General features: G+C 39.2%; 1 protein-coding gene across 2 annotated transcripts in view; it reads left to right on the forward strand.

Moving 5' to 3' along the window:
• Window positions 1-15,241, forward strand: part of CBL (Cbl proto-oncogene) — an 82,109-nt gene that overhangs the window by 35,195 nt on the left and 31,673 nt on the right. For both annotated transcript variants that reach the window (XM_044258029.1, XM_044258030.1), the window contains exon 3: window positions 14,145-14,291. In XM_044258029.1, coding sequence (XP_044113964.1) covers window positions 14,145-14,291 — 147 coding nt within the window. The remainder of the gene's footprint in view (window positions 1-14,144; window positions 14,292-15,241) is intronic.

The following is a 15,241-nucleotide window of genomic DNA, read 5'->3' on the forward strand; positions in this document are numbered from 1 at the left end:
CACTGAGCCACCCAGGTGACCCAAAAATCTTTATTTTAAAAACAAAACAATTACTTATGATTTTTTTAAATCTATGTAATGTGTTGTATTAGTATGTATAATATATAAATATATAACTAACAATCATTTATGATTTATTCACCTATATAATACATTATATTAGTAAGTGAAACTAGCATGTAATTTTTTTCTTGTGTTTGATTATGGAAATAATCACAGTGACCTAATTCTTTCTCATTTTGTGACAATTTGCAAAAGTAAGAATTTGCTTTTGTGGGGAATATCTAGCAAAAATTTCTTCTGTAGTTCTGTTATGGTCTAATGGGCATGCTTGTGCACATGTGCGTGCATTGCTATGTCTCTGAGGGCTGGGGAGGGACTTCTGATACCTACTCTGTTTAATGGTTGTGGTTTACTCAGCGTTTGAAATGAAATAGTCCATTTCCCCTAAATTTGTAAGCTTAAGAACAGTGCTTGCCATAGAATAGGCTTTTAGTATTTGTGGAATGAGTGAATTAGTAAAAGTTATTGGACTAGAGTTCGCTGTAATTTTTATTAAAATGCCTTCTATATTGTGTGTCTAATTTGATGTTGAGACAGAACAGAATTAGATGTTAAGATTTTAAGAGTTGCTGCGTTCTGAAGATTTTTACCAATTCATTTTTTCAGTTACCATTTTTTGGTTTCCTCTCTTTGTTTAAACCCTCCCCTCCTCCTTTCACATGCAAAACACATCACTTTTTCTTTTTTCTTTCTTTTTTTTTTTTAAATGATTTCATTTATTTATTTCACAGAGATCACAAGTAGGCAAGGAAGCAGGCAGAGAGAGAGGAAGAAGCAGGCTCCCCGCCGGGCAGAGAGCCCGATGCAGGGCTTGAACCCAGGACCCTAAGAGCATGACCTGAGCCGAAGGCAGAGGCTTAACCCACTGAGCCACCCAGGCGCCCCACATCACTTTTTCAAGTACCATTCAGTTTTTACCAGTTCATCATGATCGGTTTAAGTTTGCATGTAGCTTTCAGATACCTCGTATTCTATTCAAGGTACATTTGTGATTTTTTTTTCTTTATTTTTCCTCATATGTGAATATACCTCTGCACCTTGACCCTGTTGACATTTTATCATATGTGTTTTACTTTGCTGAACTTACTGCACACAGTAAACACTGTTTACTCTTGTGTGGTGGCTTCCATACACATGGGTGGCTCAAATGTGCTTTTTCCTGTTGGGAAGTAGGGTAGATGCCACTGGGTAGGTGGCGCAGCCCCTGAAATCCTATAATCTATGAAGCTGTGCTAAGGTGCTAAGTGCATTTTCGAGTCTTTATAAAAGATACCGACAAAGACTGGGTCTCAAAGAGAGGGCATTACTTTCTGCCTTAGGTGAGACTATACAAAATTAGCATGATTTTCTTATAAAGGTAGTTTGCTTGGGACATTGATTGGCCAGTATTTTCAAAATAACTGTTCACATGGATTTGTTCTGCCTTTTTAAAATTTATTTATGTATATATTTTAAATAATCTCCACACCCAGTATGGGCTCCAACTCATGACCCTGAGACCAAAAGTTGCACTCTCTTCCAACTGAGCTAGCCATGTGCCCTGCATTTGTTTTGCCCCTCCTCTTTGTTTTTAAAAGATTTTATTTATTTATTTGACAGAGAGACAGCAAGAGCCGAGATACAAGTAGGGGGAATGGGAGAGAAGAGAAGCAGACTTCTGGCCAAGCAGGGAGCCTGATGTGGGGCTCTATCCCAGGACCCCGGGATCATGACCTGAGCTGAAGACAGACACTTAACTGACTGAACTACTCCGGCATCCCAAGGAGGATTATTTTTCATGGAAAATATATATATATATTTTTTTGTATTAAAGATTATTTATTTATTTATTTGACAGAGAGAGATCACAAGTGGGCAGAGAGGCAGGCAGAGAGAGAGAGGAGGAAGCAGGCTCCCCGCTGAGCAGAGAGCCCGATGTGGGACTCGATCCCAGGACCCTGAGATCATGACCCGAGCCGAAGGCAGCGGCTAAACCCACTGAGCCACCCAGGCGCCCCATGGAAAATATATTGAAGAGAATGGCAGTTATGAGGATTTCTCCAGTTTTGATCCCTTCAAAAGTCTTAGATTCAGATAGTTACAGAAAATTCCATATTTCTTCCCCTGTTTTGAGGATACTAAAGTTTAGTAGCTACTCTGTATTTGTTCAGAGAAACCATATATTTAAATGTCTAATGTGTCATATATTTACGAGGTAAATAATTAATGACAACCAGATAGACTTTCTGCATATGTGATTAGATTCTCTTAGAACTGTTTCCTGCTCAGTATAAGTTGTTTTGTCTGTCTGTATATCCATATATTTTTAAATATATTTTTTAAGTTCATAGGACAGGCTTTCTGAAAGCAACTTGGTGGTTTTGTCATTTGCTAGTGAGAAGGTATGAGAAGTTTTAGAGATGATTTTTCTTTTTGCATTTTGTTACGTAAGTGCTTGCATATTCTTTAAAGAACTGGTATGGAGAAGAAGTAATCAGTTCTTGTGGTTAATACACTTTTAGCTGCAGACAAATGCTTCAATGTCTGTAGTAGCTTATATACTTACCTTTCAAAACTTGAGTTGAATAAATTCAAAGGTTATGTTGAAATACAGGGAAGTCAGATTATGTTCTTAAACTCTTTAGGAAATAATTATTTTCAAATATTGTCTCTAGTATAAATGATCCTGTTTCAGATGAGTTAGGAAAGGACAACTGTTGGTGAAAAAGGACATTTTGTCTACTAGTAATTGTCCGGTGTAGAAGCATGCCAAACACTCCTGGCATTAACCCAGTGATCAAGATTTGCATCACCAGTGATGTCATGTGGACTTCATGTAGCCCCTGATAGGATGTGATGAGTAGGGCATCTCACATCCGTGGGATTCTCTCTGTAAACTCAGGCCTCATCAAAAATACGAGCTTAACATCAGCTAAGCATATCCGGGGATGTTCTGCAAAATACCCGACAGGAACCCCTCAAAACTCTGTGAGGTCGAAGAAGAACAAAGACTAAGAAACTACCTCATACCAGAGGAGAGTAAGGAGATGTGATGTTAAATGTTATGTATCCTGGATTGGATCCCGAAACAAATAAGGGCATTAATGGAAAAAAACAGGCAAGACCTGCAGAAAGTTGCGGTTCAGTTGATAGGAGCATATGGTTGTTGGTTTGTTAGTGTTCACAAATGAACCACAGCAATATAAGGTCTTAATACTATTAAGGGAAACTGAAACTGAATGAGGGCTGTATGGGAAATTCTGTAGTATCTTTCAACTTCTTTTATAAATCTAAGGTTCCAGAGTAAAATGTTTATTTAAAAAAAAAAAATTTTCCCGTTCAGTTCTACAAATTTATTGAATGCCTGTTAGGTGCAAGGCAATGCGCTCACTACTGCAGGAGACAAAGTATGTGAGACACCGTCCCTGTCCACAAGGAGTTGTCCAGTTGGGGACTAAGACAACGGATACAAAACAGAATATGGTAGAGCTTGTGCTGAGTATGAGCAAGGTGCTTTGGGGTCTCAGGCTGGAGAGTGGACATGGAATAAAGACAGGCGAATATCCTACACCTGCCCGCCCCACTGCACACACTGGGGAGATAGCATTTGAGATGGACTTTGGGCAGGAGTTCAGTAACCATAGGGGAGAGAAAGGAAATCTGAATCATACTGACCAGTGGGCTCTTGAGTCAGTAGACCAGCTTTGCCATTTACTAGCTCTGTGATGTTGTGCAAGTTATTTAACATCATTAAGTCTTTGTTCTCATTTGTGTGATAGTATTAGTAATTCCTATTTCAATGCACTGTTATGAGAATTAAATGAGGTATATATGTAACTTAGCAAAGCATCTGATACGTAGTAAGCTCTTAAGGTTAACTGTTAGAAATAGAGGCATGTATTGTTGACGTAACATCATCAAGAAAGGTGCGGGGCCCCGGAAACTATAGGATTTGGGGGGAATAATGAGTCGTGTGTTTAGAAAGATGAATCAGGACCATATTGTAAGTGCTCTGATTTGTAAGCTGAGCAACTTGAACTTTTTTGGTGGTTATTGGGGAGTCTGTGAAGATTTTTGTGTAGGGGGAGTAATGAGATTGAGTCTGTGGCTTAAGATTAATTTGTTAGAAGTGTGAGGGCAGTACTGGAGATTCTCACATGGGCTTTTGCCTTCCCACTCATCCGGTGAATTAGATTAGTGTCCCTTCAGCTTTCAATTCTGTGAAACAGGGAGCTGAAAATGCTGTGGATGGTTAATGCTGTGATGGTAATCTGTACATGTAACTTGGGGGTCTTAAAAAGGATGGCCACAAGTATAGCAACAGGTACATTTAATATGTGTTTTGTATTTTGAAAAAAAAAAAAAAGGTCATTGATATTTTTAGAGATACTGGCTCAGAACTCCTTTTGTAGGTGATGGTTCTAGTTTTGCCACCCCCACCCCCTTTTTTTTAAGCAGTTTAAGCAGATAAGAGTTAAACAGTACTTTATTGACTTCCTGTGGAGCTTGTTGAAAGAAGTTCCGTTCTATCTATTTTTAAAGCTGATTACTGTGAGCAGGGGTGCTTCTGCCCAGTTATGAATGTTCACCACAGTATGCTCTCAGCATTCTTTGGATGACACTGTGTTTGCATATAAGGTTCTCAGAGTTCAATGAAGAGGAAAGCAGCATAGTTATTGCTGAAATGGTGGCAGCAAATGAAATTCTTACAAGCATTGATCGTTTCACCATTCAACAGTATAATCAATTTATCATCCTCTATATGGGGCCTTTACCTCACACTGCTGGCGGAATGGCAAAAAATGGGGTATCCCTGTGACCTCATTTTGGGGAAGATTTTACAACTTCAAGATGATACTATATAATGTTCTATAGCTTGTTTGTTAATCATTGTATCAAAAGTGCTAATCATTTTGAAATTTACTCACTGGGAAGTAGAGGTTCATTGGGCCCATAAATATTAAAATAGATTCCAACCTAAATTATTGGGGTTCCCCCAGTGTTTCGTTATGAAAATTTTCAGTCATGCAGAGAAATTGAATTTACACCAGTTGTATCCCCCATCACTTAGAATCTCTAAGTAACTAAATGGTAAAAGGCAAGTTCTGTTTTCTTCTCTTTGAAAATCAAAGAAACTTCTTCCGGAAACTTTGAACTGTTTTCATGTAAGGTAGTATTTTGAAATGGCTGAGGTGACTTTTTTTTTTTAAAGATTTTATTCATTTGAGAGAGAGAGAGAGAGAGAGAGCGCACGAGCATGAGCAGGGGGAGGGGCAGAGGGAGAAACTGACTCCCGGCTGAGCAGAGAGCCCAATGTGGGGTTAAATTCCAGGACCCTGGGATCATAACCCAAGCCGAAGGCAGACACTGAACCAACTGAGATACCCGGGTGCCCCGGCTACGATGATTTTTGATGTTAGTTATTTCTTCGGAAATGAAATTGAGTAAAATAACCTACCACACATTCTGGGATTTAGTAAATCCCCAGTGTTAGAATAGAAAACAGTATTTACCAGATCAGATTAACTTTTCAGATCCCACAGTGGGTTCATACAATTAACTGCTCGTTTAAATTCCATGAGACATGAGTTCATTTAAATTCTTTGTAGGTTGGACGCTGGGTGGCTCAGTCAGTTAAGCTTCTGCCAGTCAGCTCAGGTCATGATCCTAGGGTCTTAAGATTTGAGCCCCACGTTGGGCTCCCTGCTCAGTGAGGAGCCTGCTTCTCCCTCTCCCTCTGCCTGCTGCTCTCCTTGCTTGTGTGCTCATTTTCTCTCTGTCTCTGTCAAATAAATAAATAGAATCTTTAAAAATAAATGAACAAGTTCTTTGCAGGCAAAAATAAAACAAGATGAAATCAGAGAAGGAGACAAACCAGAAGAGACTCTTAATCATAGGAAACAAACTGAGGGTTGCTGGAAGGGAGAGAGGGGGAGATGGGGTGACCAGGTGATGACATTAAGGAGGGCATGTGATGTTACGAGCCCTGGGTGTTATATAAGACTGATTAACCTCTACCTTTGAGACTAATAGTACATTATGTTATTTAATTGAGTTTAATTTAAAAAATTTAAAATATTAAAAAGTAAAAAAAAAATTCTTTGCAGGCAGAAAGAAAATAAACTTGTAAAATTTATCTTATAATTTCTAGTCCTCATTCTTATAAAGATATATATACTAGTTTGCTTTCTCTTGAGTCTTTCTTCTTCAATCCTATTGTGAAATTAAACTGCTGGAAGTTAAGGTTTCTAGTTTCAAATACGTGGAATAGCATAAATTCATAAATTTTTATTCATAGAAAGAGATCTTCAAGAGTCATTGGTTCCAGCTCCCTTATATTACATCTCAGGAAGTGGCAGCCCAGAGAGGTTAAGTAACTGCCCAAGGGCCCAGTAAATTAATGGGGAATCAGGAAATACATTTTATTTTGTTTATTTTTAAGTTTTTTAGTTTTAATTTTAAGTAATCTCTATACCCAACTATGTGGGGCTCGAACTCACAACTGTGAGATCAAGAGTCATGTTACTCTACCAATTGAGTCCACCAGGCATCCCAGGAAAAACATTTTAAATCTCTAGTCTTCTCTAGTATTATCATACATTATTTTTAGATAACTCTTATAGAAAGAATAAACAGAGTATGCTTGTCAGTTATAGAATTTATCTCTATTTAAATGGAGTTTCAGAAAATGGCACTCTAAATGAGAATATCTTTGTGAATAAATTGGACTGTTTTATAAGTCATATTTTTTTCCTAGAAGATCTCAATCCCTAAATGTATTGATTTCTCGACAGTCCTGTGCTCGCTTCGGCAGCACATATGATTTCTCGACAGTCCTTTTCTTCATAATATTGTTGCTGTACTTCGAAGGGTTGGGGCATTCTCACTAAGCAAGGAAGAGTGGTACTATCAGTACTCATCTTAAATGTTAATGAATATATTTTATTTTAATTTTTAAAAGATTTTATTTATTTATTTGACAGAGAGATCACAAGTAGGCAGAGAGGCAGGCAGAGAGAGAGAGGAAGGGAAGCAGGCTCCCTGCTGAGCAGAGAGCCCGATGTGGGACTCGATCCCAGGACCCTGAGATCATGACTTGAGCCGAAGGCAGAGCTCAACCCACTGAGCCACCCAGGCATTCAATAAATATATTTTAATAGAAAGTGTTAATTTATCTCCCCGCACTATGTTCTTTTTTCCATTTCCTCTTCCTCTGCAAAGAACTTCGTGGCTATGAGTTACAAGATAACTTGTTTTTCAGTATTTTGTGCAGTAGTAACTTCATCAGTCGGAATCATTTGAAGAGGTTTCTGTTTATCTAATTCATATAAAGGCTACTTTTCAACACTGTCTTGTTTGATCTGCAGAAGTGGTGATTGTAATTCCTCTCAAGTTGTATTTATCTTTCTACTTTAGAAGCTAAAACAGGAACTGTAATTGCTTCTTTAATCTTTAATGTACCTATTTGTGACACAGAAATCTTAGTCCCTACTAGCTGAAATTATACCCAGAAGATGTAACCATTGTTTTAGGCTTGAGGTACAAAAAAGGTGTGTTAGCTTTTAGGATAGGACTGGAGGTAGGGAGAAAAGAACTGACACTGGTCTTGAACTTAAACTGACACTGCATACTGAATCAGCATTTGTTTATGAGGAAGTTGTGAGCGAAGAGAAGAGGAAGATGGAAGCTATACGGTAGAATTTGTGGTTACTTAGATGTAGATGTCTGGCATTAAAGGCAATAAAAATGACCTCCTTTAAATACTGAGTTAAAGAAAAACCTATATTGCTTGCTGCTGCTGGAACTTGAGAGTAGTTATGTCTTCAGGGTATTTATTTTAAAAAAAAAAAAAAAGTAGAAGAGATATGTTCCTCTGTGTTTCTTTGGAGAATTGTTAGAACGTAGTGTATGAATTGAAGTAACTGCTGACAGAATTTTGCTAAGTATTGCTTGCTTTGTCATAAGCCTAAACATCCATCATGCCTCATTATTCTAAGATTACATGTTTAGACAGATTCTGCTGATTAAATTCAGCTCTGTACACGGCGGACACTCAGCTATAAGCGTTATAAGTCTTAAAATGTTATTGAACAGAATTTCAACTCAGATCAGTTACAAAATGCTCTGACCCATGGGATTTTATAGATGCTTAATTTCCTTTTAAGAAGTGTGATGCTTATGGTGCGCATCTCTGGTGGTTTTAAGAAATGTAAGCTGGCTTTTTGGGGGAATGCATCCTTAAGTAGGAAAGTGTCTCAAATTGATTTTCTGTGTCTATTTCAGTCAGCACTTTGAACTGCTCTTACGTACCTGGTCTCATTACATCCTTGTGGTCAATAACTTTCCCTTTTCTCGCGGCTTACTTCACATATTAAAATAGCTTTCTGTCCATTATTATTTTGGTGTGTATATTTTATCTCTGATCCAGCATAATGCTGGGCACTTGGTAGATCTGACTGGAAATTTTTTTTTTTTAATCTGTTTTGACAGACAAGAGATCACAAGTAGGCAGAGAGGCAGGCAGAGAGAGAGAGAGAGGAAGAAGCAGGCTCTCTGCTGAGCAGAGAACCCAACGTGGGGCTCGATCCTAGGACCCTGGGAACATGACCTGAGCCAACGGCAGAGGCTTTAACCCACTGAGCCACCCAGCTGCCCCTCTGACTGTGAGATTATTTGAAAAGGTGCCGACATGGCTTGGTTATCCCAGACTCACGTTGTCCCCACTTCATACCTCGTTTAAGAATCTGCTCTTGGGGGCGCCTGAGTTGCTCAGTGGGTTAAGTCTCTGCTTTCGGCTCAGGTCACAGGGTCCTGGGATTGAGCCCTGCATCGGGCTCTCTGCTCAGCGGGGAGCCTGCTTCCCCCCACCCCTCTCTGCCTGCCTCTCTGCCTACTTGTGATTTCTCTCCCTCTCTCTCTCTCTGTCAAATAAATAAATAAAAATTTAATTTAAAAAAAAAAAGAAAGAATCTGCTCTTGGAGAGAGGTTCCCAAGACCACCTTCTCTAAAACAGCAACCCTACACGACTCTCTTCTCATACTCTGCTTTTTCTTCAGAGTACTTTTCTCCCATTACCTGATGTTCTCCATGGGAATGTAAATGCCATAAAAACAGGAATTTTGTTTTGTTCACTGTTGTATCCATCCCTGTTACTCAGCAGGCACATAGTGGGCACTCAGTGTTTTCGGAAGGTATCGTGAAGGTTAGAAATTGTGCCGGATATCCTGTGGGATATAAATACATATTAGAAATATAGCCCTTGTGTACTCAGATAGCTAAAGCAAAAGATGGGTTCAGACGGTCTGAGGACTTCAGCAAATAGGCTGTGGGTATTTTAGTAGCTTATTACTTCTAGCTGGCTTCTTAGGAAATGACATTTAAGCTGCGTCTTCTTTCAGACTGGGGAACCAGATAAGCAGAGGCTCAGAGGTGGGAAAGTGAGTAAGGGCGGTATGTATAAGAAAAGATGACATATTCAATTTGACTAGAATATATTCCTGACAAAGTAAGAAGTCAGGTAGAAAGGTAGGTTAGATCCAGGGCAGTGGAAAGTCTTCAGATCAAAGCTGAGTTTGGGTTTTGTCCCGCTGGCACTGTGAAAATTGTTATTTTCCCTCCTGAAAGGGCAGTTAGGGACGCCTAGATAGCTCAGTCGGTTATGTGTCTGCCTCCAGCTCAGGTCATAATCTTGGCTCCCTGCTCAGCGGGGAGTCTGCTTCCCCTCTACACCTGACCCCATTTGTGCTCGTGTGTGTGCGCGCGCTCTCTCTCTCATTTAAATAAATAAATAATTTTTAAAAGGGCAATTATATGGCACGCTCTCTCTCTCTCATTTAAATAAATAAATAAACAAATAATTTTTAAAAAGGGCAATTATATGGCATGATTGGACCTGTAGAGGAGGAGATTGAAGACTCAGGTCAGTTTTTATTATTATTAAATGTTTTATTTTAATCCAGTATGTTAGCAGAGTGTTAAATTAATCTCAGGTGTACAGCGTAGTGATTCAGAGTTCTGTACCTGATTCGGCGCTCACCACCATAGGTGCATTCTGAATCCCTTCACCTAGTCCACCCCTCTCCCCACCCACTGCCCCTCTGGCAGCCACCAGTTTGTTCTCTAGAGTTAAGAGTCTGTTTCTTGTTTTGTATGTCTCTTTCTTTATTTTCCTTTGCTCATTCGTTTCTTAAATTCCACATATGAGTGAAATCAGAGGGTATTTGTTTTTCTCTGTCTGACTGACTTCACTTGGCATTATCCTCTCTAGTTCCATCCATGTTGTTGCAAATGGCAAAATCTCACTTTTTATGGCTGAGTAATATTTCGTGGACAGATATATATAGATATACACACACACACACACACACACACACCCCACATCTTCTTTATCCATTCATCTGGACAGTTGAGCTGCTTCTTTGGTTTAGCTATTGTAAATAATGCTGCTGTAACCTTAGAGGTGTGTGTGTGTTTATAGTTTTGGGTTAAGAACCAGTAGTGGGATTATTGGATTGTAGGTCAGTTCTGTTTTTAACTTTCTGAGGAGCCTCCGTACTGTTTTCCACAGTGACTGTTCCAGTTCAGTTCTAGTCAACACCCTCACCAACACCTGTTGTTTGTTGTGTTGTTTATTTTAACAACTGTCAGGTGAGAGATGATGTCTCATGATGAGTGATGTTGAGCATCTTTTTGTGTGTATGTTGAAAGACTGAAGTTTGAATTGTAGGGTAGGTGGGGGAAGGTAGCAAGGAACTTATATTAGAATAATAATATAATTTCGGATGCCTGGGTGGCTCAGTGGGTTAAAGCCTCTGCCTTTGGCTTAGGTCATGATCCCAGGGTCCTGGGATCGAGCCCCACATCGAGCTCTCTGCTTGGTGGGGAGCCTGCTTCCCCTCTCTCTCTGCCTGCCTCTCTGCCTACTTGTGATCTCTCTCTCTCTGTGTCAAATAAATAAATAAATAAATAATCTTTTTAAAAAATATAATTTAAAAGTGGAAAGACAACAGTGGTCAGCAAATTGACAAATAAATCTGATATGGTGAATAAGGGAAATGGAAGAAACCAAGATGACTTTAAGGTTTTGAATTTGTGAGAAGTAAGATGGTGTTGTCATTGAAGAGAACATGAAGTAAGAACAGACTTGAGAAGGAAGATTAATTTAATTTTGAACATGTTGCTCTGAGGTGCTAGCATTTGAGTGGAGGAATGTGGTTGGCAGTTGGAGTTGGAGAGCTTCCAAGGCTTGAGATTTGGGAGTCGCTTGCAGGGTAGTTTCTGAAGCTTGAGAATGTGAAGGAAGAGTCAGGAGAGCCCATGGAAAAGAAAGGGAAGTGGCGGAGAACATATTCTTGGGAAATAACTGTTAAGAGAACAGGAGGAGAACCAAGTGAGGACAACATTATAGGAGTCCAGAAAAAGGTCTGTGGTAACCTTGAGAGTGGGATATATATCTTTTTGGTCATATCACACATTGTTCTGTACTGTTTAGCATAGTTCCTTCTTTTTAAAAAATATTTAAGTGATCTCTACCTCCACTGTGGGGCTCAAAATCATGACCCTGAGATCAAGAGTCACAGGGTCTACTTACTGAACTAGCCAGGTGCCCCATTCTGTGATATATTCTTGGTCTTTCTGCTTTTTGTTTCTTTTTTGATAAAATAGCAAAAGTCTAATAAGCCATAACTGAAGGATCTCAAAGTGTGAGAAGGACAACGATTAAAGGAGCTTAGGGATTGGATAAGTGCTTGTCTTCGTATCCCACACTTGATCTACATAGCATAGGAATTATTTTAGACTGTCTTCAAAGAATATATTATCACTTTTGTAGTGCTTTCAGAAAACAAATCGGAAACTAGAAAGAATAACTTGCTAAAGTGCAAGAAGACGGATCTTAGAACTGAATCTGATTTGTTGAAAGCTGACTGGAAAGATTTCAGTCGCATTTTGCACAAGAATCAGGGCTAGGGAGACTTGGTGTCTTTGGTGCAGCATTTTATATAGCAAAAAAGAGAACAATCTCTCCATGAAAGAGAATTTTTAGGTACTCAAATTTGATCATGAATTGACTTGAAATTTTATAATCCACTTAAGAGAAGAATAGACTTTTGAATATAAAAATACTAATGATTGGGACAAGGTGAAAATAAGTACAGATGGTAGCTGGTTTGGCATATAACAGTATCTAAAGCATCTGTCTGTCTTTCTCTGTGTGGCAGCACATTAAAGATAAGGAAGATAATCTGGGGCGCCTGGGTGGCTCAGTGGGTTAAGCCGCCGCCTTCGGCTCAGGTCATGATCTCAGGGTCCTGGGATCGAGTCCCGCATCAGGTTCTCTGCTCAGCAGGGAGCCTGCTTCCCTCTCTCTCTCTGCCTGCCTCTCTGTCTACTTGTGATCTCTCTCTGTCAAATAAATAAATAAAATCTTTAAAAAAAAAAAAAAAAAGAGAAGAAAGATAATCTGATTAAAGGACATACCTCAAAGTAGAGGCATCATCCGGTGTGTTAAATTGGTACTATGTGGCATCTTTTTTATATTGAATTATAGTTGACAGAATGTTACATGAATTTCAAGTATACAACATAGTGATTCGATAACTCCATTATTCTCTGAGGCATCTTTATGAGGTTATCAGAGTAAAGCTCACTAATGGGTAAAGCATAGCACTAGCATATGCATGCAGGTAGAAATTGTCACATGGTTTGGATACTAGCATTCCAGTTTTGGTATAGGAAGAACTGTTTTGGTAAAACTTCTTTAAGGTCTGATTTAAGTGAAATACTTGTTAGGTCTGGATATTCAAATTGAAAATTGTAATTTATTAATTTATATTTTTAATTTGGATGAGTGATATGATTAGCTTTAAAATCCAGAATAGCGGGGATCCTGGGTGGCTCAGCCAATTAAGTGACTGCCTTTGGCTCAGGTCATGATCCCCAGGGTCCTGGGATTGAGCCCCGCATTGAGCTTCCCTGTTCCGTGAGGCGCCTCCTCCTCCCCTTTCTCTGCATCTCTTCCCACTCATGGGTGCATGCTCCTGCACTCTCTCTCTCTCTTTCCCTGTCTCTAGCTCAGATAAATAAAATCTTTTTTTTTTTAAATCCAGAATAGGGCGCCTGGGTAGCTCAGTGGGTTAAAGCCTCTGCCTTCGGCTCAGGTCATGATCCCAGGGTCCTGGGATCGAGCCCTGCATATGGGGCTCTCTGCTCAGCCGGGAGCCTGCTCCACACCCCCCCCCCCGCCCTCTGCCTACTTGTGATCTCTGTCTGTCAAATAAATAAATAAATAATCTAAAAAAAAAAAATCCAGAGTAGCTTAGGCAAAGCAGAAATAGTATATTTTGCTTTTTTATTATTTCCTTTCTTTTGTTTGTGAATGATTTTTTTTTAAAGATTTTATTTATTTATTTGGCAGACAGATCACAAGTAGGCAGAGCAGCAGGCAGAGAGAGGAGGAAGCCGGCTCCCTGCTGAGCAGAGAGCCCAAAGCAGGGCTCAATCCCAGGACCCTGGGATCATGACCTGAGCTGAAAGCAGAGACTTGAACCCACTGAGCCACCCAGGCGCCCCTGTGAATGATTATGTTAACATACAAGTTTGCACCTTTATTTGTTGAGTCATTGTATCTATGTCATCCTCATAAAGTAGATTTGTTCGTGTTAGTTAATACTCAGAGGTATTAGACCTGATTATTAACCTGAGATTGAAAGCCTTAAAATATATTATTGTTAAATTTTCGATTTACTATAGGACATCTTTTTGAATGTGGGGAGTAGGAGTGGACCTAGTGAATGCAACAGTCTTCCCTATGTTATATATCCATCTTTCGTATGATGTTAGGACAAAAACAGTTTCTGAAGCTCTTCTTTGAACAAAGATAAAAATGAGAGTATTTAATAGTGTCAGCAGCACATTTCTTCCTGTCTTCTTTCCTAGTTTTATGTATCTCTGAATAATATTTGCCAGAAAGTATATTTGAAGAGGTTCTTTGTAAATGTGTGTTCATGTTCATATTAATTACATACCTGATATGGTGAATTCAGCGCATTTAAAATAGAAGTAATTTTATGTGTTTAGTTATTGCACTTCTGATCATTTGTAGGCGAAACCTAACCAAGTTATCCCTGATCTTCAGCCACATGCTGGCAGAACTAAAAGGAATCTTTCCGAGTGGACTCTTTCAAGGAGACACATTTAGGATTACGAAAGCAGATGCTGCAGAATTTTGGAGGAAAGCTTTTGGGGAAAAGTAAGTCTCAAAATAATGAATTTGATTTTTTTGTTTGTTTTGTTTATGTGTTTGTTTCTTAAGTAGGCTCCCAGCATGGAGCCCATGGTGGGTCTGGAGCTCAAACCCTGAGATCAGGCCCTGTGCTGAGACCCAGAAGTCAGACGCTTAACCACTGAGCTACCCAGGTGCCCCTCAAAATAATGAATATGAACTGTGAAGAGCTAAAGTTTATGTTGTGGCCTTCTGCTTAAATTTTTTTTGATGTTTTAACTTTTTTTTTTTTTTAAATAAACTGCAGCCTCAGTGTGAGGCTCGAAATCACAACCCCAGCATCAAGCGTTACATAGTCTACCAAGTGAGCCCACTGGGTGCCCCTGTTATTTTTTTAATTAATGAAATAATTATGTCGTGGGAAAGCATAAAGAAAAATAATGAATGCGTATGTACAGTAGGCCCCTCCCCCCCTTATTGGCAGTTTTACTTTTCGTGGTTTCAGATACCTGAGGTCAGCTATGGTCCAGAAGCCGATGGTCTTCCTGGTGTATTAGCACGTCGGTAGTAGCCTAACACTGTCGCAGTGCTTGCGTCTTTCCCCCACTCCATCTTCTCAATATGGGCATATTATCTCATCAGGACTACTGCACTGAGATGCTGTGGGAGAAAACCCACATTCACATAACTTTCATTACAGTATATTGGTTATAATTGTTCTATTTTGTTATTGTTGTTGTCTTACTATGCCTAAATTATAAATTAAACTTATAATAGGTGCATGTATAGGAAAAAAAAACACAGTATATGTAGGGTTTGGTACTATCTGCCTTTGCAGCCATCCACTAAGGATTTTGCAAAGTATCCCTTGCAGATAAGGTTTTGGAGGTTCTTTTTTTTTTTTTTTTTTTTTTTTTTAAAGAAATCTTTGCAGATTGAACTGATACCCAGGCTCTTATATCGAATATTTGTCTGTC

This window comes from Neovison vison, chromosome 7 (genome assembly GCF_020171115.1).
Source record: "Neovison vison isolate M4711 chromosome 7, ASM_NN_V1, whole genome shotgun sequence".
In the NCBI taxonomy this organism is placed as follows: Eukaryota; Metazoa; Chordata; class Mammalia; order Carnivora; family Mustelidae; genus Neogale; species Neogale vison.